This window comes from Sceloporus undulatus, chromosome 5, assembly GCF_019175285.1.
Source record: "Sceloporus undulatus isolate JIND9_A2432 ecotype Alabama chromosome 5, SceUnd_v1.1, whole genome shotgun sequence".
Classification (NCBI taxonomy): domain Eukaryota; kingdom Metazoa; phylum Chordata; class Lepidosauria; order Squamata; family Phrynosomatidae; genus Sceloporus; species Sceloporus undulatus.
Window position 1 is genome coordinate 191,853,932 of NC_056526.1, and position 26,424 is coordinate 191,880,355.

Genomic DNA, 26,424 nt, shown 5'->3' on the forward strand with positions numbered 1-26,424 from the left:
GATTGTATACCATACAGCTGTGGATAGGTCTCCATAGGGACCACCAAACGCAGCGTCCAAACACGAATCAAGGAACACGAGAGACACTGCACACTGAGACAGCTGGAAAAATCAGCACTAGCGGAACATGTTATAAATCATCCTGGGCATTAAATGCTATTTGAAAACACTGAAATTCTGGACCATGCCAACAGCGATCAGGTCTGAATGCACAGGGAAGCCATTGAAATCCACAAACACCTGGACAACAGGAAAGAAGAAACCCGGAATGTAAACAAAGGGGCTCAACAGACGGGCGGCTCTGCGTCGCCCGTCTTTACCCCGAGTCAGTGCTGCAGTGGCTGCACGCTGCAGCACTGATGCGCTGCCTAAAAGAAGCTGCCTAGAGTGTTTTCTTTTTGGCAGTGCTGCAAACAGGAAAGGGCGCTGCCATGATGCCACTTCCTGTCTGCAACATGTGGATGCTGCACCATCATGGCAGCCCCCCCATGTGGACCAGAGGCCGCCATGATGGCACTGCTGCTGCGCGCTAGGGTTCAGGAGCATGCAGTTGCTACATGCTCTGGATCCCTAGAATCGGCCCAGTTATGGCGCTTCCCACCCATATGTACCAGGCCAGAGTTTGGCTACCAGTTCTGAAAAACACCAAAATCAACACTTGGCAAATGCAAATGAAAACCACCCAGGATCAGGGGGAAACCCAGCAGACAATGGATCATTAAGTAAATGGACACCCTGAGACCTTGCCATTCAACCACAGAACAATACACAGATTAACATGGAAATCTGTCAGGAATAAACTCTTCTCAAACATGGCCTCATAGCCTGAAAAACCCATGAAAAACCATAAAAATAAACAAATAAATCTTCTTCTGATTCTTGATGGCCCTCTCCAGTTTGATTAATGATTGCGCCAAAGTATGGAACATCTTTAATGATTTCAGTGTCTTTGTCACCCACTCAGTCAATGTCAACTCCTATGTAGATCCCATTGTTTCAACAGATCTACTCTAGCAGGGACTTCCAATAGGTTTGGGGACGCAGGGCGTATCTGTATGCCACATTTGCATCAATGGTATCTTGGACCGACGGCATTCAAGGCTGTCATCTAGAAGCCATGTGTCCTTTGCTAACCTTGTTTAGGAGGTAGATTCAGAGAGGCGGCTTCATCATTCATGTTGTGTCAAGAACTCAAAGAGCAGGAAGAGAGTCTGTTTTAGGTGGGGATAGGAAGAAAGTGGAGTTTCCCTTCAGTATGGACAATGTAGGGAAGTGGCGAGGGAAGTGAGCCAAGGCGTGCCAAGACCTTTTCTCCGTCGAGGAGATCTTGCTGCAAACGTGGGTGAGTGTGTTGGCCCAAAGTCTTCTGAGAGGTCTTTCATTTTGCAAAACTGGATGAAACCCTTTGAACCGCTTGTGGGTCTCCAGCTGGAGCCATTTGGTCTCCTTGGCAAGTTCTCCCTCTTTGCAGGATGTTTCAAGTCATGATTTATGATTTGATCCTAATCATGATTTATGATTTGACACACTGGGCCTGGGAAATCAAGATTAATGATTTGTTAAATCGGGACTGGGAAATGGTTTTCCTTCCCAGCTTTGTTCATGTCATCAACAGATTTTTCTGGCAAATCACATAGAGAGTAGGCTCATGAGGATGTGCTTGTGATCAGTAGATGAAGATTGCAACTGTGAGTAAACCCCATTGAATTTAGTATGCTTTATAGACTACAGCAAAGCATTTGAGTCTATAGATCATAAAAAGCTATGAAATGCCCTTAAAAACATGGGAGTGCCACTGCATCTGATAGTCCTGATGAGAAATGCATACTCGGGAAAAGAGGTAACAGAACAGAATTTGGAGGCTCAGAAATGGTTCCCAGCTGGGAAAGGGGTCAGGCAAAGCTGTGTCCTTTCACTCTATCTGTTCAACTTATATGCAGAACATATTACACGAAGAACAGGCTTGGACACAGAAGAAAGAGGAGTGAAGACAGGAGGAAGCAATATCAGTGATCTAAGATATGCAGATGACACCATATTACTAGCAGAAAACATCGTAGGTTTGGAACAATTACCAAGGAAGGTCCAGGAAGAAAGCGTGAAGGCAGGCTTACTGCTGAACATAAAGCGTCCAGGAAAAGATCCTACCTCTCTCTCCTCCAGGATCTTCTGGGGTGTTTTGCTCCGCAATGGAGGGCAGGAAATCCTTGCCTAGCTTTAAAGGACTGAACAGGCTAACTTTAAAGGACTAGCCTATTCGTAAATAGAAAACACACATGGATAGATGTGTTGGTCATTTAACAAGTGCAAACAAAAATCCAACAGTGATACCTTTCTTGGTCAACCGAAATGCACAATATACTTATTGCAAGCTTTCAAAGCTCCATGGACTTATTCTTCATCAGGCAAGATGTTACAAACCAAACAGAAGAAGAAACACAATTGGAGATGTTAGTCCAGACACCTGCATGTTGTTTCAGTCCTTAGCAAAGATGGTATAATAGGGAGGGTATCTTTTGTGCAGGCAGGCTTTCTCCTCCTGGCCATGTGGCAATAGGGAGATTTTCAAAGTCCAGGAAATTTAAAGTCTCTTTGCATCTCAAGAGGGACCCTCTTTTGCAATCCAATATGTCTCCATTCCATTGAGGCCACAGGTCTCTTTGGAGGCAGAGAACAAGGGATTCCTCAAGAAGTCTCCATGTTTTTGCATCAGGAACATTTTGTTGGTGTAGAAGTGAAACATGTGAATTCAGTCCAAATTTAAGGGAAAAAATTGTTTTACTCTGATTGGAGGTCCCAGTCCATATGCTGCTCTTCATAGTTCCCCTGTTGCAGCTACAATGCGGTATCTCACAGTCCAGAAAACAGAAAGGGCTAGCTGTGTTGGCTATTTAACAAATGCAAGCAAAAACCCATCAGTAATACCTTTATTGGCCAACCCTGAAATGCACAATATACTTGAAGCTTGCAACAGGTATATTGTGCATTTTGGTTGGTCATTTAAGGTATCCCTGATGGACTTTTGTTTCTATTCCTAAATAGGTTTAAGCACTTGGAGAGTTACTGTAAATGTTGTTATTTGCCATCAGAGGAGCCAGCGTGACGTAGTGGGTTGAGCATTGGGCAATGATTCCGGATATAAGTGTTTGAATCCCCTCTCTGCCGAGGAAACCAACTCTCAGCCTCAGAAATCCACACCTGGCATGGATTCCCCACCCCACTGGCACTGGAAGCCATGATTTTTGGCATTGCTTGGCTTTAAAGGAGCTGTCCAAGGGGTTGGACCTTCTTTTTAAGGAATACATTCCTTGGGCAATGTAAATTCCTTGCTCCATGGACATGGGAGCCATCTGCTGCTGGTGGTGCTAAGAAATTCCTCTCCTGCTCACCCACCTTGGAGACCTTTCATAGTCCCTCTGGTAATGTTTCCTTCTTGTTCTTTTTAGGTTCTTGGGCGAAGCGCATGTGCCCCTGCGAGACGTCCTGGCATCACCCAACCTAGCTGCCAGCTTCAATGCTCCTTTGCTGGATACCAAGGGGCAGAGCACAGGGGTGAGTCCATTTTGACATATTGGCACTGACCTGCATTGGAAGGTTGTTCCAGAACCTGAGAGCATCCACCGAGAAAGCTCCATCTCCCGTGTTCCCACCAGGTGTAGAGACACAAAATATGCCAACTGGTGGTATCCATGTTGTCCTCTGAGTTTTAACTGTCCAACTAGAGTTGGAAGAGACCCCAAGGGCCATCCAATCTAACCCACTTCTGCCATGCAGGAACTGACCATCAAAGCACCCGAACAGATGGCCATCCAGCCTCTGTTTAAAGACCTCCAAGGAAGGAGACTCCATCAAAATGTCATAGGAAGAAGTGTCTTCCATTGTCCAACAGTTCTTTCTGGAGCTTGCATCCATTGCTGTGGGACCTGTTCTCTGGAGCAGCAGAAAACAATCTTGCTCCATCCTCAATATTAATTAATTAATTAATTAATTTTATTTTTATCCTGCCTTTCTCCCAAGTTGGGACTCAAGGTGGCTCACAACAAATGTATGTTTGTGTACATACAGATGAAAACAACACTTTAAAACAATTAAAATAATCCAATTAAAACAGTAAAAAGTTTTTAAAAATAGAACATACAAAACGTTTTTAAAAATGCAACATACAAAGCGTATGTCCCTATGCCCAAGATCCTGAATGACATCCCTTCAAATATCTATTATTATTGTCAGGAGGTTCCGCTTAATGTTGAGCTGGAATCTCTTTTCCTGGAGTTTGCATCCATTGCTCCATTGTGTTTTAGTCTCTGGAGCAGCAGAAAACAAGCTTGCTCCATCCTCAATATGGCATCCCTTCAAATACTTAAACAGGGCTATCATATCACCTCTTAACCTTCTCTTCTCCAGGCTAAACACCCCCAGCTCCCTAAATTGCTCCTCCTCATAGGGCTGCATGGTTTCCATACACTGTCCAACGTCTTGAGCCCTATCCCCCAAATATAGTTTTGCTACCTTGGACAGCTCCTTTTAATTTAGGATTAAAACCCAGCCCCAAGTCTCAGCTCTACTGCCATTGGCTTTCTCCAGGGTCCCCAAACATTTGCAACTCTGCTCTCTCAATGGATCTTCCTCTGCCCCATAATGGTGAGATTTTCCTTGCAGAAAGGATGACCCAGACAAGCCCTGAGAGTCATTTGGAAAACAGCCCCAGTGCCGACCTCTCATCCTTTCCACTTCCAGTTTTGGGGTAGAGAATGGGGGGGCAGGTCTTCTTTATCATCAATGGCCACGCTCCTTCCTTTGCATATCTTGATATTTTAAAAATAGCTTCTCCCTGGGGTGTGTATGTGTGTGTTTGGACAAGTTGTAAGCAAGCGGACTGTAGCAAGAGAGGAAGTTGTTGTGTGTTACTCAGAGGGGAGGAAGTTTACGTGGGAGGAACTTAGCCGTTTCCTATTTGTCCGCCCTGGAGACTCATTTATTTGATGCCGAACTCCTCTTGGCCTGGCTTCAGGCCAGGACCTTCCCCTCCTGCTGGGAAAAGCTCAGCGTTTCTGTGAAGTTAAAAGTGTAAATGCAGTGGGCCTTTGGTATAGGCTGGGGATTGGTTCCTGAACCCTCCATGGATACCAAAATCCGTGGATGGTCCAGTCTGATTGAATGCAGTGGCCTACTAAAATGATGTCCCATATACAGAACGTCAAAATCAAGGTTTGCCATTTGGAATTTTTCCTTAAAAAAAAACATTTTCAAGCCGTGGATAAAGAATCCGTGGATACAGAGGGCTGAATGTACTGTGGCCAGAATCATGTTGGTGTCTGAGGCTTGCACAAATGGGACTTCTCTAAAGTCCCTCCAATGGGTTTGCATTAGCTGGGATATTAAACTAGCTAATGCAAATACTTGGCTCAAAGGTTTCTGCTTGCTCTGGACTGTTGGAGGGTGACACTTAGTGGCCCCTTCTTGCATTACTTCCTATCTCAGCCGGATTTTGCATTTCCAGCTGCAGAGGAATTATTTCCTTTATTGACAGTTCTTGAAACAGACTTTATTCTGATAGTTCAGAGGGAGCAAAGGGGGCTAATCCAGTTACCCTAGAAAACAGATGGATAGACATAACTGTTTGTAAAATGGAGTGAGAATCAGATTGCCAAGATCATCCCAGACCTTGAGGTTTTCAGGCCAAAACTGGAGTCCTGGTGATGCCATTAAGCGTTATGCATTAAAGCCATGGTTCTCAACCTCTGGTCCTCCAGATGTTTTTGACTTCATCTCCCAGATTCCCTCATCATTGGCCATGCTGGCAAAGGCTTCTGGGTGCTGATGTCCAAAACAGTGGGAGGATCAAAGGTTGAGAACCTCTGCATTAAAGCATTCAGTTCCCTGAAACTTGGACAAGTCATGTAACTTGGTATAAGTCACACTCTCTCAGCCTCAGAGGAAGGCAATGGCAAAGCCCCTCTGAAGACACTTGCCAAGAAAAGCCCATGAGGGTTTCCCTAAATTGAAAGCCTCAGGGTCGCCATAAGTTGGAAATGACTCGAAAGCACAAGTTATTTTTAAAAATTCTTTATTTTTTAAAAACAAAACAAACAGAATTAAAAACAACAATCATTATATATATATATATATATATATAATCATTCTTTATTTTTCCTTCCATATGATTCTCTGAGTTGTGTACCATTATAGAGATGTAGTTTTTTTGTACTTGTGTAGTCTTATAATATTTTCAATGGGACTCTAGTCTATTATTCTCTCTTTAGCTAGTATGTGGAAAAGACTGCGATAATAATAATAATAATAATAATAATAATATGTATTTATTCCCTGCCTCTCCATTATGATTGAGGTGGCTGACAACATTCAAACATTAAGATATAATAAAATATGTTGTGCTAGAAACCCACCCACCCACCATAACCAATAAATCATAATTGTAAACAATAACAATACCATTAAAATTATTAAAACAGACAAGACATGGTAGTCAATGGGGGCGACTGAAATGCTAATCTGCTAATAACCTTACATTTTAGCCTGTGACGCAAACGCCTGAAATATTTATGTTCAGCTGAAACTCATGGGGGCTTTTGGTTTCCAGAGCTTTTACCATCTTGATCTCTGTTCTCTGGTCAGCATCTGGTTTCACTTGGTTTCTTCTTCTTGTTTTTCCTTCAGGCGTGTCTGATCCTGCAAGTCTCCTACGTTCCCCCACCTGGAGCAGCCCCATTATTCCCACCTCCTGCCCCACCTGAGCCAAACCCAGCACCTGCAGAACTGGAAGTGTTGACAGGTAAGTTGGCTGCTTCCTGCACATGTCCATTCAAAATGACCTGAATAGATTAGAAAGCTGGGCCAAAGCAAACAAAATGAAAAACAGAAAAATGTAAGGTACTGCACTTGGGGCTGAAAAATGAAATGCACAGATATAGGATGGGGAGACCTGGCTGAACGAGAGACTTATCCATGTGGAAGAGATCTAGGAGTTCAAGTAGGCCATAAGTTGAACATGAGCCAACAGTGCGATGTGGCAGCTAACAAGGCCAATGCATTTTTAGGCCGCAACAATAGAAGTACAGATGGCCCTTGGAACCCGTGGGGATCTGGTCCAAGCCCCCCCCCCCCCCGAGTTCCAAATATTGTGCCCCATAGGCTTGAATGGAGCATGAACATACAGGGTGCCCGCCATGGGCACATGCCCCATTACTGTTAATGGCGGTCGCCCCGTTGCATATTTCCAAGTCTGTAGTTCTCAAGTCCATGGACTTGGAGGGGTGACTGTATAGTGTCTAGATCAAGGGAAGTCATAGTGCCCCTCTATTCTGCTTTGGTCAGGCCTCACCTGGGATAATCCTGTGTCCAGTTCTGGACCCCACAATTCAAAAAGGATGTTGAGAAACTGGCGCTATGTGTCCAAAGGAGGGCAACTAAAATGAGGAAAGATTTAGAGAGCTGGGTATGTTTAGCCTTGAGAAGAGAAGGTTAAGAGGGGACATGATAGCCCTGTTTAAATACTTGAAGGGGTGTCATATTGAGGAGGGAGCAAGCTTGTTTTTTGCTGCTCCAGAGACTAGAACTGGAGCAATGGATGCAAGCTCCAGGAAAAGAGATTCCACCTCAACATTAGGAGGAACTTCCGGACAGTAAGGTTTGTTCGACAGAGGAACAAACTCCTTCCTCAGAGTGTAGTGGAGTCTCCTTCCTTGGAGGTCTTCAAACGGAGGCGGGATGGTCATCTGTCAGGGAATGCTGTGATTGAGAGTTCCTGCATGGCAGAATGGGGTTGGACTGGATGGCCCTTGTGGTCTCTTCCAACTCTTATGGTTCTATGAAATTATGGGGAGGAGTAAGAGATCTTTTTTTTATGCTATATGAGTTGATACCCAGTTCTGTCTAAGACATCTTCTTGTAAACATCTCTGCCACTTCTGAAATAAGGTTTTACTATTTAACCTATAGAAGATTGATTTACTCCCTGTCCTTCTGTCTGCTCCAGATACAGCTGGAGAAGAGGATGCGGAAGATTTGCTTGGGACGGGAGAGGAAGATGAGCCTTTGGTGGGACCGCCCGCAACAGATCAGCCCTCAGTCCCCAGAAAACCTCCATCCCATATTGTTCAAGGGACCAAGAGGAGGAAGAGTGGCCCAAAGAAACTCCTCTCCAACAAGCCCCAGGACTTCCAGGTGAGCTGCTCTGGGCAGTGTTTACCTCTCCTGGGAAGAAGGACTTACAATGGATCTGAGCTTGGAAAAGATACCTTTTTTGGACAACCCCTTTCAGAATTTCAGGATTCTGGAAGTTTTTGACCCCACAAAAGTGGCTGGGTGATTCTGGGGGTTCATTAAAAGAGTAAAATTTTTTCATACTCTGAATTCAATAACCCCCAGTTCCCCAGTATTTTTTGATCTGACTTCCAGTGCTTGGGAAGAACGTAATCTTCTCCAACGCATAGCCACCTTGGATCCCATCTTGAGAGAAAGATGGGATATAAATATAATAACTAAATAAACACCCCATTATAGGATAGGGGACACTTGGCTGAATGAGACTTATACGTGTGAAAGGGATCTAGGAGTCCTAGTAGATCACAAGTTGAACATGAGTCAATAGTGCGATGCGGCAGCTAAAAAGGCCAATGCACTTTTAGGCTGCATCAATAAAAGTATAGTGTTTAGATCAAGAGAAGTAATAGTGCCCCTCTATCTATTCTGCTTTGGTCAGACCCGACCTGGAATAATCCTGTGTCCAGTTTTGGACAAAACAATTCAAGCCGCCCTGATCTTTCTGGAAGGGCGGGATAAAAATAAAGATTTTATTATTATTATTAAAAGAATGTTGAGAAACTGGAGCATGAACAAAGGAAGGTGACTAAAATGGTGAAAGGTCTGGAAACCATGAAGCCCTATGAGGAAGGATTTAGGGAGCTGGGGATGTTTAGCCTGGAGAAGAGGTTAAGAGGTGATATGATAGCCCTGTTTAAATATTTGAAGGGGTGTCATATTGAGGGGGAGCAAGCTTGTGTTCTGATGCTGCAGAGAATAGGACTCATAGAAATAGATGCAAGCTTCAGGAAAAGGGATTCCACCTCAACATTAGGAGGAACTTCCTTACAGTAAGAGTTGTCTGACAGTGGAATATTCTGCCTTGAAGAGTGGTGGAGTCTCCTTCTTTGGAGGCCTTTAAACAGAGGCTGGATGGCCATCTGTCAGGGATGCTTTCATGGCAGGAGGTTGGACTGGATGGCCCTTGGGGTCTCTTCCAACTCTATGATTCTACTACTTCTACTGCTTTGTTTTCTTTCCTGGGGATGTTGATGGTGACCTCTTTTCTCATTCCTTCCTGACTTCCAGATCAGAGTGAAGGTCATTCAAGCGAGGCAGCTTCCCGGAGTCAGCCTCAGGCCGGTAGTGAAGGTGACGGCTGCTGGGCAGACGAAGCGAACCAGGATCCGGAAAGGGAATGGCCCATTGTTTGATGAGGTGAGAAGGGCATTGGGACACTGGTATGAGGACCATCAGCTACCTCTGAATCTTATGAGAAGCTCTTGTGTTGACATGCCTTTATGTGTTCATGTCAGATATGCTTCACTATTAGGCAGAAGCATTGCTTGTGTGTCCATGTATGTCTTGGATGCACCCCATCTCTATTTCTTTCTGTTTCCTGCAGACCTTTTTCTTCAACGTCTATGATTCCCCAATGGAGCTGTTTGATCAACCCATATTCATCACTGTAAGTTCTGGTGAGAAGAAGCTGGACGTTTGAGTGCCCTGTAAGACACAAACTCATGAAAGACTCCTGCTGTGGATTCACATCTCTGTGGAGTTGTTGCCCCACTGGTCCCTTTTGTGTTTCTTCTGCCTCTCCAGGTTGTTGATTCCCGCTCGCTCCGGACAGATTCGGTCATCGGGGAATTCCGGGTAATGGTGGCCTTTGCTTCTTCATTGCGTATTAGTTTATGGCCCCACGTTTTGTTGGTTTCTTCCCCACCATTAAGGAGTGGTGTTCAAAGATGTTGGCTCGGTTTTCAAGATGTCCATAAGTGGCCATTGCCACACTTCTCCCCGGTATTTTAGAGTGGGGCGGTTTCTCTCCATGGGCTCAACCTTGGCTGGAGACACCAATGCAACTTCATTATCTCTTCCAGCCCATGGAGAAGCCCAGTAAGCAATGGGAACTGGTTTTAGGCATAAGGGGGAAGAGACATGAAGAATCAATCAATTGATCCATCATTCAGTCAGTCAGATTATTCCAACACTGAAACCACTACAGTCGGCTCTCTGTTTTCGCAGGGAATCCGTTCCGACCTCCAGTGAAAATGGAGATTTGCCGATATTCAAGCCCCATAGGCTTGAATGGAGTTTGTGCCCATGAATGCGCATAGGGTATGTGCTGCGGGGGCATACCCCATTGAAAATAATGGAGGTCACCTCTCCGTAAATATTCAAGACCTCGGATCTCAAGTCCGCGAGAAAGAAGGAGCGACTACATCACACTGACTCCAATATGGCAGCCATTTCTTAGGGGTTTCTGGGCAATATTTATTCAGAGAGGGTTTGCCATTGCTTTCCTCTGAAGCTGAGAGAGTGCGACTTGCCCAAAATCACTCAGTGGGTTTCTAGGATGAGCAGAGATTCAAACCCTGGTCTCCTGGAGTCCTAATCCAGCATTCAAAGCCCTGTCCCATATTGAAGCTTGTAAAATATTTCTATCTAACACATAGTGGTCTATAATAAACTCACTTGACCAGTTGTAATCAGCTTAAAACAGTTAAGTTGGCATCAGTTGACACCGTCCATCAGCGACAACTTGAAGGTACATAATTACAACAAAGAAACATTTTAACTCTAAAAGATAGATAGATAGACTAAAAGATGATTAAATAGCTTGGCAAGTTAAAACAAGACACATTCAATGTAGTTAAAAGAATTAAACGCAATGTAAAACTAGGCCTCTGTGCAGAATTTGGATGATATCAATTCAATAAAGAGTTGTATTTTTACCTGGCCACTGAATGTTGCGCAAGGTTTGTATAGAGTTTTTAAATATGGTTTAAGTTTTTAATGTGTAATGTTTTAAAACTTTAAAAAATTGTCCAATTGTATTTACATTTTAATGCTTTGTACTGTTTTTAACTTGCACTGTTTTAAATTTTGTTAGCTGCCTTGAGTCCCTATACTGGGATAAAGGTGGGAAATGACTGAATGAATGGCAATCCCAGTATTGATGCCAACAGGGCCTTTAAGGGGAAGGAATTCAGAAGTGGGATTCTGCTCTAACGTCTTCCCATAGTATATTGCCCTCCACTGATGGGACATAGAGTAGGGTCCATCCTGCAGGCTTCAATCTTCAGGCAGGCAAATATAGGGAGATGGGGGTGAGAAGGCAAGAGGATTTCTGGAACCCTCCTTAAGGATGTCCTAACAAAGTTTTCTTGGTGTTTTGCAGCTGGATATTGGGACGATCTATGCTGAACCCAGTGAGTGGAACGCTTCTTCCCATTGCTTGAATTTTACTCTGTTTTAAATTATCAAGTATGTACCCTTGTCTTATGTGGGGGATCCGTTCCGGACCCCCATGTAAGACAAATTCTGTGTATGCTTGACCCCCCCCCCCCCATTGAAACTAATGGGGCTTGGACACAGTGGCACGGCAGTGCAAGCCATGGGCCATGGGTATAAGCTGAAAGCCGTGTATAGGGCACCCATGTATGATGTGGGCACACTGTATGTGTGTCTGTGTGTGTCTGTGTGTATATCTGAAGATGCCAGCCACAGATGCTGGCGTAACATCAGGAATAAACTCTTCTAGTCTGTGGCCACAAAACGGCCACAAAAATTAATCAAGTGTCTGGCAAAGTGAAGTCTGGAGATGAGCTGTGCTTTCACTGCTTTTTCTAAAACATTATTGCAAAAGGTCTCAGATGCTGGAGGTGGAAGTGAAAGGGATATTTGGAAAGACAGAGGTGATGTAGAGTTGAGATTGCGAAGGCCAGTCCTGTCTTCAGGGTCAAAATGGCTGACCAGATCAGGGAGACTCAACTAGTATTGTGTATGGTTGGTCATATCATTCTTCACCTTGTCGGCTGTAGGGGCCACTTCCATTTTAGCGGGGTGGGGGGTGAACCTAGAATATAAATTCTGACATCTGAAATGCTGGATATAAATTCCAAAACCTCAGCTTCTGCAGGGAACAGCCTTCCTATTGCCTTCATTTGTCTCAGTGGGCACAAGGGGTGTGAAATGGATATGTAATAGCAACTTTAATGGGTGGCATTCAAGCATCTTCCTTTATATGAACAATGTTGCTTCTTGGCTCTCTGCAGCAGAACTAAATTGCAAATGTAGTGTGAACGTTCCTCTTTTTCTTCCTTCACTTCTTTGTCCCACAGAGCACTGTATCCTCCGAAAATGGCTGCTGCTTTCAGATACAGAGGATTTTTCAGCCGGGGGTAGGGGCTACTTGAAGGTCAGCTTGCATGTCCTTGGTCCTGGAGACGAAGCGCCTGTGAGTATCTATCTATTTGTCAGTCTGTCCATCCGTCCACCCCTCCCTCTGTCCCTCCATCCCTCCGTCTGTCCATCCCTCCCTCTGTCCCTCTGCCCTTCCTTCCTTCCATCCTTCCTTCCTTCCTTCCTTCCTTCCTTCCTTCCTTCCTTCCTTCCTTCCTATATCCTCCATCCTCTATCCTCTACCTGCTTATGTTGTTGTGTGCCTTCAAATTGTTTCTGACTGATCTTGGTGAGAGTTGTTCCAAGGGGCTTTGCCATTGCCATCCTCTGAGGCCCGAAGTCACCCATTACGTTTCCAAGCCAAGATCAGGAACCTCTTTGTTCAGAAATCCAAGCTTCAGTAGTGAAAGCACAGAAGACCTTTCTTCAGAAGACTGCAGATGTTCTCCATAGATGTTTGTTGTCGGAACTAACCAGCAAGTGTTAGCCAAGCATAGTTGAAGCATTCAGAAATTAAAATCTTAGGCTGCATCTGCACTGCAGAATCAATGCAGTTTGCTACTGCTTTAGCTGCCATGGCTTAATGGTATGGAATTCTGGGATGTGTAGGTTGGTGAGATGTTTAGCTTTTCCCTGTCAGAGAGCTTTAGTGCCTCACCAAACTACAAATCCCAGGATTCTATAGGATGGAGCCATGGCAGTCAAAGAGGTGTCAAACTGCATTATTTCTGCAGTGCAGATCCAGCCCCGGGTGGGATACATTCTTATTTATCGCAAAAGCAAAACATTCTTTTCCCAGACTCTTTGCACTACTACTACTGTACTACAGGTAGTAGTACTCTATGCAGCATATACTATTTCTTTGTTTTTGTGTGCCTTCAAGTCATGATCATGAGATTATCATGAGGTTTTCTGGGACTGAGAGTGTGTGACTCACTCAAGTTCTCCCAGCGAGTTTCCATGGCTGAGCAGGGAATCGAATCCAGGTCTCCAGGTCATAGTCCAACGCTCAAACCACTAGGCAAGCAAAGCTATACCCATTAAATCCAAATCTCCAAACCATGACAGGAAAGCTGGAGGACCGAGCTCCTGACAGAGAGGCCATGCACTGTACCTGAAGAATTCTTGTCCTTTTAATTGGTTCATCCTCCTTTGGAGGAGAGGCAGCAATTCAGTTGGAGCAGAAAAAGTCAACAGTACCAGTTTCTCCATTGCTGCATCCTTATGCTAGAAAATGATGGATTTCTGTCTGGTGCATGCCTCTGAAAAGACCATTGTGCTTTGGGCACCTGGCTTGAAATAATGCATCCTACAAGGCAGAAAGACTAGGACATGGAGCAATAGATGTAGATTATAGGAAAAGAGATCCCACCTAAACATTAGGAAAACTCTCCCTCTGAGATTCTCCTTCCTTGGAGGTCTTTAAACAGAGGCTGGATGGCCATCTGTCTGGGATGCTTCGATTTTGAGTTCCTGCATGGCAGGGATTTGGACTGGATGGCCCTTGGGGTCTCTTCCAACTCTATGATTCAATATTAATAATAATAATAATAATAATTTATTTTTACCCTGCCTCTCCACAATGATTCTAATAGCAAGAGGTCTTGCTTTCCAATGGGTTCTGTGAAACTGCTCCAGGTTTCAGTCTGAACCATCCAAGGCAGTGGTCCCAAACTGCGACCTTTAAGAGATTTTGGACTTCAGCTCCCAGAAGCTTCAGCCTTATTGGCCAATAGCCTGGGATTCTGGTTGCTGAAATCCAAAACCCTTTAAAGAGCATAGTTTGGGGACCACTGATCCAAGGTGTTGAGATTGGTCTCCAAAATGGGCTCAGCTACTTGGATAGCTCCTTTAAATTTTGGACTAAAACCCAGACAGGATTCATTACCTCCCATAGACACTGGAGCCACGGGGTACAGAACATAGACAAAGTGCTGTGTGGAAGGTATTAAAGTAAGGAGAAGTATACAAAGAGGTCCTTCAACCACCCCAGTCTTAAACTAGAGAGGTATTGAAGTCCTGCCTCCATCTTATCTTCTTTCTCACCCCTTTCCTGTGCATTTTGCAGATGGAGAAGAAGGAAGCTGCTGAAGAGAAGGAAGACATCGAGGGCAACCTTCTCCGTCCAACTGGGGTGTCTCTAAGGGGAGCCCACTTCTTCCTAAAGATTTACCGGGCAGAAGACCTGCCCCAGAGTGAGTAGAGAATGAGGAGAGGCAGGGCGGTATAGTGGCTTCAGCTTCTAGTCCCCACTGATCTATGAAATTTAATGGTCACTTATTTGTAAATTTATTGAACTTACCTCACAAGATTGTTGTGAAGTTAAACTCAGGTAAGGTACTGCACTTGGGGCGGAAAATGAAATGCACAAATATAGAATGGGGGACACCTGGCTTAAGGGGACTTTTATGTGTGAAAGGGATCTAGGAGTCCAAGTAGACCACAAGTGGAACATGAGTCAACAGTGCGAGGGAGCAGCTAAAGAGGCCAATGGGCTGCGTCAGTAGAAGTCTAGTGTCTAGATCCAGGGAAGTAATGGGGCCACTCTATTCTGCTCTGGTCAGGCAGCACTTGGAATAATCTTGTGTCCAGTTCTGGGCATCACAATTCAAAAAGGATGTGGAGAAACTGGAGCCTTGTGTCCAAAGGAGAGCGACTGAAATGGTGAAGAGTCTGGAAACCATGAAGCCCTATGAGGAGAGATTTAGGGAGTTGGGGATGTTTAGCCTGGAGAAGAGAAGGTGAAGAGGTGATTTGATAGCCCTGTTTAAATATTTGAAGGGATGCCATATTGAGGAGGGAGCAAACTGTCTTCTGCTGCTCCAGAGAACAGGACCCAATGGAGCAATGGATACAAGCTCCAGGAAAAGAGATTCCAGCTCAACATTAGGAGGAACTTCCTGAGAGTAAGGGCTGTTCGACAGTGGAACACACTCCTTCCTTGAAGATTTTGGTGGAATCGCATTCTCTGGAGATCTTTAAACAGAGGCTGGATGGCCATCTCTCAATGGGGATACTTTGATTGAGAGTTCCTGCATGGCAGAAGACCGTTGGACTGGGTGGCCCTTGGGGTCTCTTTCAACTCTATAATTCTATGATTCTAGGAGTAGAACGATGTACATTGCCTCAAGCTCTCTGTTGAAGAGAGGCAATATCGAAAAATTGCATATCATAAAATCATAGCATTGGAGGAGACCTCAAGGGCTATCAAGTCCAACCCAACATAGCAAGAATACCGTGTGCATTGCCTCAAGTTCTCTGTGGCAGAAAGGCAGTATAGAAATGTTGGAAATCATCGAATGCTATAGAATCATAGGGTTGGAAAGGCCTTCGTGGGCTATTGAGTCCAACCCCTTGATGGACAGTAAAGGAAGCAGGCAAAACGAAAACCAACTCATTTGAAATGTGGTTCTGGAGAAGAGTCCTTAGGATCCCATGGACAGCCAAGAAGACAAACAAAAGGGTTCTTGAAGAGATCAGACCAGGGCTCTCCTTGGAAGCTCAGATGAACAAATTGAGACTATTGTACTTTGGCCACATCATGAGAAGGCACAGATCACTAGGAAAAACTGTAATGCTAGGAAAGGTGGAGGGGAGAAGAAAGAGAGGAAGACCACAAACCAGGTAGATTGACTCCATCAGGGGGTTCTTATGGGCAAGGGCTTATTGCAGGATCTGGGCAAGACTGCAAGGGAGGAGAGGGATCCTTGGCGATGTCTCATCCGCAGCGGAGCCATGAGTCGGAAGTGACTCGAGGGCAGCTAACAACAACAACTATCTAAGTGGTGGGGAATTCTGCCAACCTTTCAGCAACCTTTCTCTGGTTTATCTTCTCTTCCAGTGGATGATGCCGTCATGGACAGTGTGAAGCAGATCTTTGGCTTCGAGAGCAACAAGAAGAATCTAGTGGATCCTTTTGTGGAAGTTACTTTTGCTGGCAAAACGGTAAGCTGGTGAGCCAGGGCAGGGCAAGTTTTTGAGTCCAGTTAGTGGAGAGTTGGATTACTGGAGAGGAATGTGCACATGCGGTTAGGTGCTTGTAATGTGATCAAATGAAACATATGCACCCCATATATGCAAACTCAGATCATTTGCTGGAGGTATTTATGGGGCAATTCTAGGGTCCATAAGCATTCTCTGCCCCGCACCTCATCAGTGCTCAGATGGCCATGGGAGGAAGGTTAATGCCTGGCATTTTTCTGAGGATACCGTCATGTTTCTCTATATTTCACTGTTCATTTATTCAGTGATGGCTGCTGGATCTCATGCCAATGGGATTTTGAAGCCATCTGAACGCTAAGGAGCTGCCCAAGGTATTGAACCACTTCTTTACCAAATAGGTTTAGCACCTTGGGCAGCGCCCTTAAAATTAAAACCAAGCCACCAATGCTTCACTTTAAACCTATTTTCTCCTACAAACAAACAAACATTATAAGGCGGCCAACGAACGCCTTTAAGAATCAGTTAAGAAGAAAACAAATGAAATGGTTAAAATAAAACACCATTAAAATAACCACAGCCATCCAGAATTCAACAAGAATGCAAGTCCTGGTGTGCTCTGACTCCTTCTCTCCCCACATCTCTGATGTTCCACCCCAAAAGGATGGGTACCCACAATCTTGTAGTGTTTTGGAGGTACCATCAATGAACCCATTGCTTTTTATTCTTTTAATGAGTGATGGGTTTAAATACATTGTTTAATTCCATTGAATATATTATTCACTTTTGCTTACTTTTATTTGTAGTATTCTAAATAATAATAATAATGATGATGATGATGATGATGATGATGATGATGGGCCAAAGTGTGGAACAACAACAGACCAACAAATATACATCAATTAAGAATGCAGTTAAGACCTATACAGTGCGCCAGCACCATACGAGGGCACACCATATGCGGCTTCAAGTTTATGCTGAAGCCGCACGGCAATGGGGCAAATGGAGTGTGTTTCCAAAGGAGCATGAGCATACACAGAATTCCCCTTATGCACAGGGATCCAGAACAGATCCTTTGTGTAAGGGAAGGACCCACTGTAAATTGTTTTATTTTTCAAAATTATATTTAAAAAGATTCATTTTTAAAAAATGTAAAGTGTAAGAAGTCCCAATTTGGGGAGAAAGGGTCCAAACAGACAGGCCAAAATAAATCTGCTTCGGGTCACTTTGGAAGTATGCTCCAATGTTTAAATGACACATGCATCTTTAGAGGCCAGAAGCTGCACCAAAGCTGTGCTCTAGACCTTAGGATTGAAGAATGGCTTTGGCATGGCTTCTGGCCTCTTAGGATGCATGCATGATTTAAACAGCATACCTCCAAAGTGACCCAAAGCAGCTTTATTTTGGCCTGTCTCTTTAGGCCCAAAGTGGGATATAAATATCATCACCACCACCATCACAACCCACCTCCACAACCTCCTTTGACTTCCTATTTTTCCTTCTCTGGCCAGCTCTGCAGCAAGATAGTGGAGAAGAATGCCAACCCTCAGTGGAACCAGAGTGTAACCCTGCCAGCCATGGTGAGCAAAGGGGGATCGTGGCCTCCAGAGGATGTTGGGGGGGGTCCTCATTCTGGCTTTCCATTGATCTCTTGTTGTCTTCTTTTCCTTAGTTTCCATCAATGTGTGAGAAGATGCGGATACGGGTCATTGACTGGTGAGTCAACCATGATATAGGAACAGAATGGTACCACCTATCTCAGGATATTCATGCACCTCCACAGTTATAGGTGTTTGACCCCATTTTAACTGCTGTGGAATCCTGGGATGTGTAACTTTCTGCTGCTCCAGGGACTGGCACAAGGAGCCATGGATGCAAACTGCAGGAAAAGAGATTCCTCCGAAAAGTTAGGAAGAACTTCATGACAGTAAGAGGTGTTAAACAGTGGAAGATGCTGCTGCCTTGGAGGGTGGTGGAGACTCCTTCTTTGGAGGTTTTGGAGATGGATGGCCATCTGTCACAGGGAGGATTTTGATAGTGTCTTCCTGCACGGACTGAATGATCCTGGGGGTATCTTCCAAATCTAGGATTCTGATTCTAGAATTGTCTGCCATCGTTGTTTTGTGCTTAAGTACTGCACTAAAGCTCTCAAGCAGTGAATTCATAGAATCATTGAATCGTAGACTACAAGGACTATCCAGTCCAACCCCATTCTGCCATGCAGGAATACACAACTACAGCACTCCTGACAGATGGCTGTATATGTGTAGCTGCACTAGACATTTAATAGCAGTGTAATTCCACTTTATCAGCCATGGACCCTTCCTTGCTGTGGAATCCTAGGATTTGTACTTTGGTCAGGGGCTTAGAATTCCTTCCAGAATGGTAGAAAAACATGTTCAGTGGTCCCTTCCTTTACGCAGCGCATCTGTTCCAGATTCCCCTGCGTAAGGGAAGTTCCGCATATGCTTGAGCCCCATTAAAGCCAATGGGGATTGTGCTCGCAGTGGTGTGGCAGTGCGGTGGGGCACACACGCCATGGCCATATGTCCCATTACTCTTTCCGGGGTGTGGCACTGCTTCTTCCGGCGTATGCTGGAAGCTGCGTAAGGCGCACCTGCGTATGATGCGGCCACACTGTATTTTTCTGATGAGAAGAATCCTGGACTGACAAAAATCTTTGCAGTTTGGGACTTAGTCTATGTATATTATTAATATTATTTTCCTCTTAGAAAATGTTGTTTCCACCATTTCTTTTCACAGTTTGCCATTATTGGGTCCCAGGCCGGTTCTATTTCCTTTAATATGCATTTTCTCAGTCTCTGTGTTAAAATATCTAGAGCTATTATATTATACAATTAGAATTGACATGTCATGATAAAAATAATATTAATATGATAAGACAAATTAGAAACATTTTGATAACTCGGTCAACAACAGACTTTCTTTTGTGAAATTTTGCAAAGTGTAACAAGCTTGTGAAGACAATTGGAATGGTTGCGTCAACACAAATAGATTTAACATCAGGAAGACAAACAAACAAGCTACTTAAAACTATTGTTATCCGTAAAGCTGTTTTTTAAAATGTTAGTATGTCCTGTGTGTTGTTTTTATATGTTGTAAAAGTAATAAAAATGTTTATTAAAAATGTTTCTTGTGCAGAAAATGCTTTTCTGCGCAAAACAATCATATGTGAATTTTGCACAGAATAAATCCTGAATTGCGAAAAGCCTTTAAAAACTGCGTGATTTTAGAAGACTTTCTTGCAGTGGGAAGAAAACTGCTGCAATTTTGCTATCTTTATATATACCTCATACACATAGCCTGCATAGGTAATTTTGTATACAAACATTGTTTCGTATTGTATAACATTTTAAGCAATTCTGTGCACCAAACATTGTTTGTCTATGGCAAACTTCCAAAGAGCAAAGGTCTCACTATCTCAGCCACCCGCAAGGACAATTTTGGATTATGGAGCATTTCAGATTTCAGGGTTCCTCATAAGGGATACTCTACTTGCACTGGTCCAATTTCCAATCAGACGGAGAAAGCAAGAATGATAACAGAAATTAAAATAACTAAATAACCTTTTCTTTGGTTTCAGGGACCGGGTCACTCACAACGACATCATTGGCACCAGCCATCTTCGCATGTCCAAGATCTCCGCTTCTGGAGGGGAACTGGAAGGTATGGTGGTTGTTTTCGGTGCCATCATTGAGTCCCAGTCCTGGGAAAAGAGGTGTGACATGGCAAGGAGCATGAGGGGCTGTCTAAACATCCAGGGTGTGCCACAGAAACTCTGCTGCAAGCCCTGGGATAATAGCTGTTTACCCCGAGACTGAGCTGGATCCTCTGGATCTGTGTCCAGTCTAACCCAGTTCTTTCCCTATGCTTTTGGGCTGCAATGTCTGAACCAGGGGACATGACTCTGGGGGGAACCCAAGCCTCTTGGCCTGTGCAGACAACCCTCTTGGAAATGGCTAGAGAGAACATCTTTTTTTCTGATGTGTGTAAGTGAACGTGTCTTATATGAATGAATATACTCTACTGACACATAATGAATGTACAATGCCTTATAAGCAATGCCATATATTGAAAGCAGTATGCTTAAACAATGAACTGTTTGTGTTTTTCTCTAAGAAAAGGGTTACGTTTATGGGTCTGTGATTGCCTATAATAAATATCCGCTGTTATCCGCTGGGGTCTGGTTTCAAGACCTCCTGTGGATAACAAAATCCACGGATGCTCAAGTCCCATTAAATATAATGGCACAACAAAACGGTGTCCTTTATATAAAATGGCAAAATCGAGGTTGGCTATTATACCTTTTTGGAATTTTTTAAAGTTGTGGATGCTCAAATCCATGGATAAAAAACTTGTTGATAAGGAGGGCTGACTGTAACCTAAAAGTCTAACAGAGAACCTGATCATCCTCCCATATAAATATCCTGAGATTCTGGTACTTAAGAATGCTTTAAGTGGAATAGTGATGCTAACGCTGGCTGTTGGGTTTTCACTGTTGGTCACAGGTTGGTTGTTCAGGCAACAAAAAGGTGATAAAAGGGATCTCCAAGACAAATAGCCAAGAATCCCCAATCTCACAGTCTAAAGAGACAGGGGTAGGGAACCACATCTATTTCACTTCCTTTCCCCCCATCATCTCCTCCATCCTTCCATCTTGGTTATTCCTGAGCCCAAGTCCCAGGTTTCCCCCTTTCTAGCTAGAAACTGGGTGAAAATTCTCCCCAGGAACCCAGAAATCCTGACACTCTCCTTTCTCTCTCCTTTCTTTGTGCTCCAGATGAGTTTCCATCTTCTGCAAGGCCCTTTGGTGCAATGGACAGTAGGTTCCTGAGCATGTAGCTTTATCTCTCGGGTACCAGCCATAGAAACGCACTTTGGTTGCTTGCCCTGATTTGCTGCGTGCTAGAAATCCAGATTAGTGTGGGGTTGAAACTTGTCTCAGGTCGGCACAAGGTTTCACACTTGCAAGGTTGTGTGCCCCCCCCCTTGCATGCCTGTTGCGTGGAACTGAAACCAAAGGGTGATTTGAGCCCAAAGATCAATAACGGAGCCCTTTCTTGTGGAGCTTGCAAGATCCAGCATCCTTTGACCTTTCATAATCTTGATTTTTTGTCTGCATGTGATTATGGCATGTATAAATTCTGGTAACAAGGAGCAGGAGTTGTAATGGATTGGGATCAGGATCACCGCATCAGAATGTATTTCGAGGTGATTAAGGTTGCGTCTGCATTGCAGAAATAATGCAGTTTGACACTGCTTTAACTGCCATGGCACCATCCTGTGGAATTCTGGGATTTATAGGTTGTTTTGGCACCAGAGCTCTCTAACAAACAAGGCTAAATATTGCACAAAACTACAAATCTCGGAATTGCGTAGTTTATGGAATTTTTCATCTGAAAACTGCAGTATCAAAATAATCAATGGATGTTATCTGAAGTTTAAGGCTCTTCCAGTTTGAATGGAAGAGTCACATTCAAAATGTAATCTCAGATTTTGCTTCGAGTAGATTCATTTTTGACTCACAGTGACTCTAAGGTGAACCTGTCATTGTGCTTTCTTGCTGAAGGAGACTCTCCAAAGCAGCACCTTCCACTATCGGACAATTCCTACTGTCAGGAAGCTCCACCTGATGTTTTGGTGGAATCTCTTGTCTTGTGTTCTAGTCTCTGGAGCAGCAGAAAACAAGCTTGCTCCATCTTCAATGTGACACCACTCCAAATACTTAAACAGGGCTCTCATATCACCCCTTAACCTTTTCTTCTCCAGGCTAAACACCCCCAGCTCCCTAAGTCTTTCCTCATAAGGCATGAGGATAAAGGATCTAGGAGTCCAAGTAGACCACAAGTTGAACATGAGTCAACAGTGTGATGCGGCAGCTAAAAAGACCAATGCAATTCTAGGCTGCATCAATAGAAGTATACTGTCTAGATCAAGGGAAGTAATAGTGCCACTATATTCTGCTCTGGTCAGGCCCCACCTGAAATACTGTGTCCAGTTCTGGGCAAAACAATTAAAAAAGGACATTGAGAAACTGGAGTCATGTGTCCAAAGGAGGGAGACTAAAATGGTGAAGGGTCTGGAAACCATGAAGCCCTATGAAGAAAGACTCAGGGAGCTGGGGATGTTTAGCCTGGAGAAGAGAAGGTTAAGAGGTGATATGATAGCCCTGTTTAAATATTTTTGAAGGGATGTCATATTGAGGATGGAGCAGGCTTGTTTTTTGCTGCTCCAGAGAATAGGAGACGGAGCAATGGATGCAAGCTCCAGGAAAAGAGATTCCACCTCAACATTACGAGGAACTTCTTGACAGTAAGAAATGTTAGATGGTGGAACACACTTCCTTGGAGATTGTGGTGGAGTGTCCTTCCTTGGAGGTCTTTAAACAGCGGCTGGATGGCCATCTGTCAGGTGATGCTTTGATTGAGAGTTCCTGCATGGCAGAACAGGGTTGGACTGGATCAGGGCCCTTGGGGGTCTCTTCCAACTCTAGGATTCTGTGATTCTATGATAACAGTCAACATTTTATACTAAATGCCTAAATATTTGTTCCATCTCTCATGTGCTGTAGTTCCAAGGTCACTAGTTGAAGAACAGTTGTTAAATAATTACATTGTAAAAATGACTTCATAATTACACACACACACACCCACACCCTTATATCAAATCTAGGTAGATGATATTTTGGCACAGTCTTCTGTTCCTTTTGGTTGTCCTCCAAGGCTGATGGCTTATCTCTGGTTGTTGTTGGGTGGGCTTTTAGGATCAAGGCATTTGCTCCAGTAAGCAGAGGAGCTCATTCTGCAGGGGTTGCCCCCATGACAACCTACCTTGCAAACAGAGGCAATGAAAAATAAATCTGTTTGTCTGTTTCAGTATCCAAAATTGAGCCTAGTTTTAAAAGTTTCCTTGAGGATATAAGAAGAGTCTGCATGGATTGGCCAGCATTAACCAGAGCTGCCCTGGCAAAGGTGGCTCATGCTAATGGTTGTTTTTTCGTCTTTCCTCAGTGGACGATGGCCTGGGTTTCCTGCCCACCTTTGGCCCATGTTACATCAACCTGTATGGCAGCCCACGGGAGTTCACAGGCTTTCCAGACCCATATGAGGAGCTCAACACTGGCAAGGTGAAGGGACTGGTTTAGAAGTGCTGCGTAATGGAAACAGAGAGGAATTTAGCAGAATGGGGTTGGACTGGATGGCCCTTGTGGTCTCTTCCAACTCTATGATCCTATGATTCTAGTCCTAGCTTTCTGGGAATCACCTGGTCTTTCACCCCCCATGACACTCCTATGTGGAGGGATTATATGCCAATTTTAAGTGCTCTATCCTGGCTAAGTGTCCTTGGGCTTCTCCCATGCTGAACCATCAGGATCTATGGCATGGCTAGTTTCCTGCACTGGAGGTGCCCTCTCAGCTACCTGCCTAAAACATCCCCTTTTAATGTCATTGATGTCAAAGGTTGACTAGGAATGAAGGAAGACTAGACTTGGAGGTAGGTTGAAGACTCCTCCCAAGCTTGGAAAACTCAGAAATTCCCCTCTAAAGCTCTCTCTCCTCTCCTTACTTCCCAGGGAGAAGGCGTCGCTTACCGTGGACGGTTGCTGGTGGAATTGGAGACGAAGTTGGTGGACCACGTTGAACAGAAGTTGGAGGACATTCCTGCTGATGACATCCTGCGGGTAGAAGTAAGCCACACTCCACATCATGCAAACTATCCAGATATCACCGACTGCTGTCTGTCAGGAAAATGATTTCCAGAGAGGCAGACATGGTAGAGAGACAGTATCCTGGGTTGGCCATGGATACCCACTCAGTGACTGTGAGTGAGTCACATACTCTCAGCCCCAGAAAACCCCATGAGAGATTCATCTTAGCCATGAGTCAGAAACTACTTGAAGTCATACAACAACAACAAGACATGTTAGGCTGTTGCCCCAGAAAAAGTATACATGGCCCAGGTTTAAGTTACTGTAGCTTTTAATGCTTGTTTTGTCTAATAGTTTTTTTTAAACCTTGTCAAAATTATTTCTTACTTTAAAATCCGGAAGCGGCTTAAAATGTTAATAGTTGTTCCCTGCCCTGAGATCTCATGAGAAAGAACAGGATGGAAGTATTTTAATCAGTGAAGAAATAAAGGAGAAAGTGTGTTGTAGTGATTTGAGTGTTGGACTGTGACTCTGGAGACAAGGGTTCGAATCCTCATTCAGCCATGGCAACCCACTGAGTGACCTTGGGTGAGTCACACTTTCTCAGCCTCAGAGAATGGCAATGGCAAACCTCCTCTGAACTAATATTGCCTAGAAAACCCCATGGTGGTTTTGCATTGCTATTGTTGTTCATAGAATCATAGAGTTGGGAGAAACCGCAAGGGCCATCCAGTCCAACCCATTCTGCCATGCATCCCCGAACAGATGGCCATCCAGCCTCTGTTTAAAGGCCTCCAAGGAAGGAGTTTGTTCCACTGTTGAACATCCCTTACTGTTAGGAGGTCCCTCCTAATGTTGAGCTGGAATCTCTTCTTGTGTAGCTTTCATCCATTGCTCTGTCTCCTGTTCACTGGAGCAGCAGAAAACAAGCCTGCTCCATCTTCAATATGACATCCCTTCAAATATTTAAGCAGTGCTGTCATGCCCCCTCTTAAACTACTATTCTCCAGACATAACAGACCCAGCTCCCTGTTGTGTACCCTCAAGTCGTTTTAAGACAGCCTAAGGTGAATCTATCATGGGTTTTTCTTGGCAGGTTTGCATTAGGGTCACTATAAGTTGGAAAAGACTTGAAGGCACACAGTGACAATAACAACAGTCCTTTAGATGACACGACTTGGACATAAGCTGTGTCGATCCAAGTGCCTTCTCTGCACCTGGAGGGCTGACCTGTTCTCCTCCATTCCTTCCTTTCTCTTAATGGCAGAAGTACCTGCGTCGACGGAAGTACTGCCTCTGCGCCACCTTCTACTCGGCCACCATGTTGCAAGATGTGGATGACGCCATCCAGTTTGAGGTCAGCATCGGGAATTATGGCAACAAGTTCGACAACACCTGCCTGCCCTTGGCCTCCACCACTCAGTACAGCAGGGCTGTCTTTGATGGTAAGGAATGGAGAAAGCCACCTTTGTAGCACTGCAAGACTCAGAAGGCATTTGAAGCTCAACATGTCCAAGACGGAGCTTCTTGTCTTTCCTCCTAAGCCCAACCTTCAACACTCCTTTTCTGTCTCTGTGGACAACATTTCCATTCAACCAGTCCAGCAAGCCCGCAGTCTTGGCTTTATCTTTGACTCTTCTCTGTCGTGTATCCCTCAGATCCAGACCACAGCCAAGGCTTGTAGATTCTTTTTGTACAATATTGCCAAAATCCGACCATATCTCTCCGCCTCTACTGCCAAGATCCTGGTCCATGCCCTAGTGATCTCACGACTTGATTACTGTAATGTCCTCCTGGCTGGGCTTCCTTTTTCTCACCTCCGTCCTTTAATCTCTGTCCAGCATTCAGCTGCACGCATTATCACTTCCACCCACCGCTCTGACCACATCTCTCCTGTGTTGGCATCCCTTCACTGGCTCCCTCTCCCTTTCCGCATTCAGTATAAGCTCCTGCTGTCGACATTCAAAGCCCTCCATGGACTGGCCCCTCCTTACTTATCAGACCTGCTTTCTCCTCACCTTCCCACCAGGGCCCTCCGTTCTGGTAGTCAAGGGTTCCTGTCCCAGCCCAGGATTTCCTCTGCCCCATCCCGGATTCGCCCCTTTTCACTTGCTGCCCCTCACTCCTGGAACCTTCTTCCTCCACAAGCAAGAGCCATCACTTCATTAACCAGCTTCAAAACGGAGTTGAAAACCATCCTATTCAGAGAAGCCTTCCCAGGCATTGCATAATTGTCGCTTACTATCTGATGTTCTGTTGTTGGCTGTTTATTGATCCATTTCCTGTATTGCTATGTACTGTATATGTATTATCCTACTTCTGAGTATGTATTTTCCCTGGATAATGATTAACCTTCCATTTTGAAGC

General features: G+C 44.4%; 1 protein-coding gene across 8 annotated transcripts in view; it reads left to right on the forward strand.

Annotated features, from left to right (window-relative positions):
• Positions 1 to 26,424, forward strand: part of DYSF (dysferlin) — a 161,675-nt gene that overhangs the window by 27,052 nt on the left and 108,199 nt on the right. For 4 of the 8 annotated variants that reach the window (XM_042470112.1, XM_042470111.1, XM_042470117.1 and 1 more), the window contains exons 4-20: positions 3,447 to 3,552; positions 6,679 to 6,793; positions 7,996 to 8,183; positions 9,351 to 9,479; positions 9,667 to 9,729; positions 9,867 to 9,917; positions 11,446 to 11,476; positions 12,389 to 12,504; positions 14,518 to 14,644; positions 16,291 to 16,394; positions 17,900 to 17,968; positions 18,061 to 18,104; positions 19,993 to 20,075; positions 21,190 to 21,231; positions 23,420 to 23,535; positions 23,983 to 24,096; positions 25,325 to 25,502. In XM_042470112.1, the coding sequence (XP_042326046.1) occupies positions 3,447 to 3,552; positions 6,679 to 6,793; positions 7,996 to 8,183; positions 9,351 to 9,479; positions 9,667 to 9,729; positions 9,867 to 9,917; positions 11,446 to 11,476; positions 12,389 to 12,504; positions 14,518 to 14,644; positions 16,291 to 16,394; positions 17,900 to 17,968; positions 18,061 to 18,104; positions 19,993 to 20,075; positions 21,190 to 21,231; positions 23,420 to 23,535; positions 23,983 to 24,096; positions 25,325 to 25,502 (1,676 nt within the window). The remainder of the gene's footprint in view (positions 1 to 3,446; positions 3,553 to 6,678; positions 6,794 to 7,995; positions 8,184 to 9,350; positions 9,480 to 9,666; positions 9,730 to 9,866; positions 9,918 to 11,445; positions 11,477 to 12,388; positions 12,505 to 14,517; positions 14,645 to 16,290; positions 16,395 to 17,899; positions 17,969 to 18,060; positions 18,105 to 19,992; positions 20,076 to 21,189; positions 21,232 to 23,419; positions 23,536 to 23,982; positions 24,097 to 25,324; positions 25,503 to 26,424) is intronic. The other 4 variants (XM_042470116.1, XM_042470119.1, XM_042470113.1 and 1 more) reach the window with 1 other exon arrangement.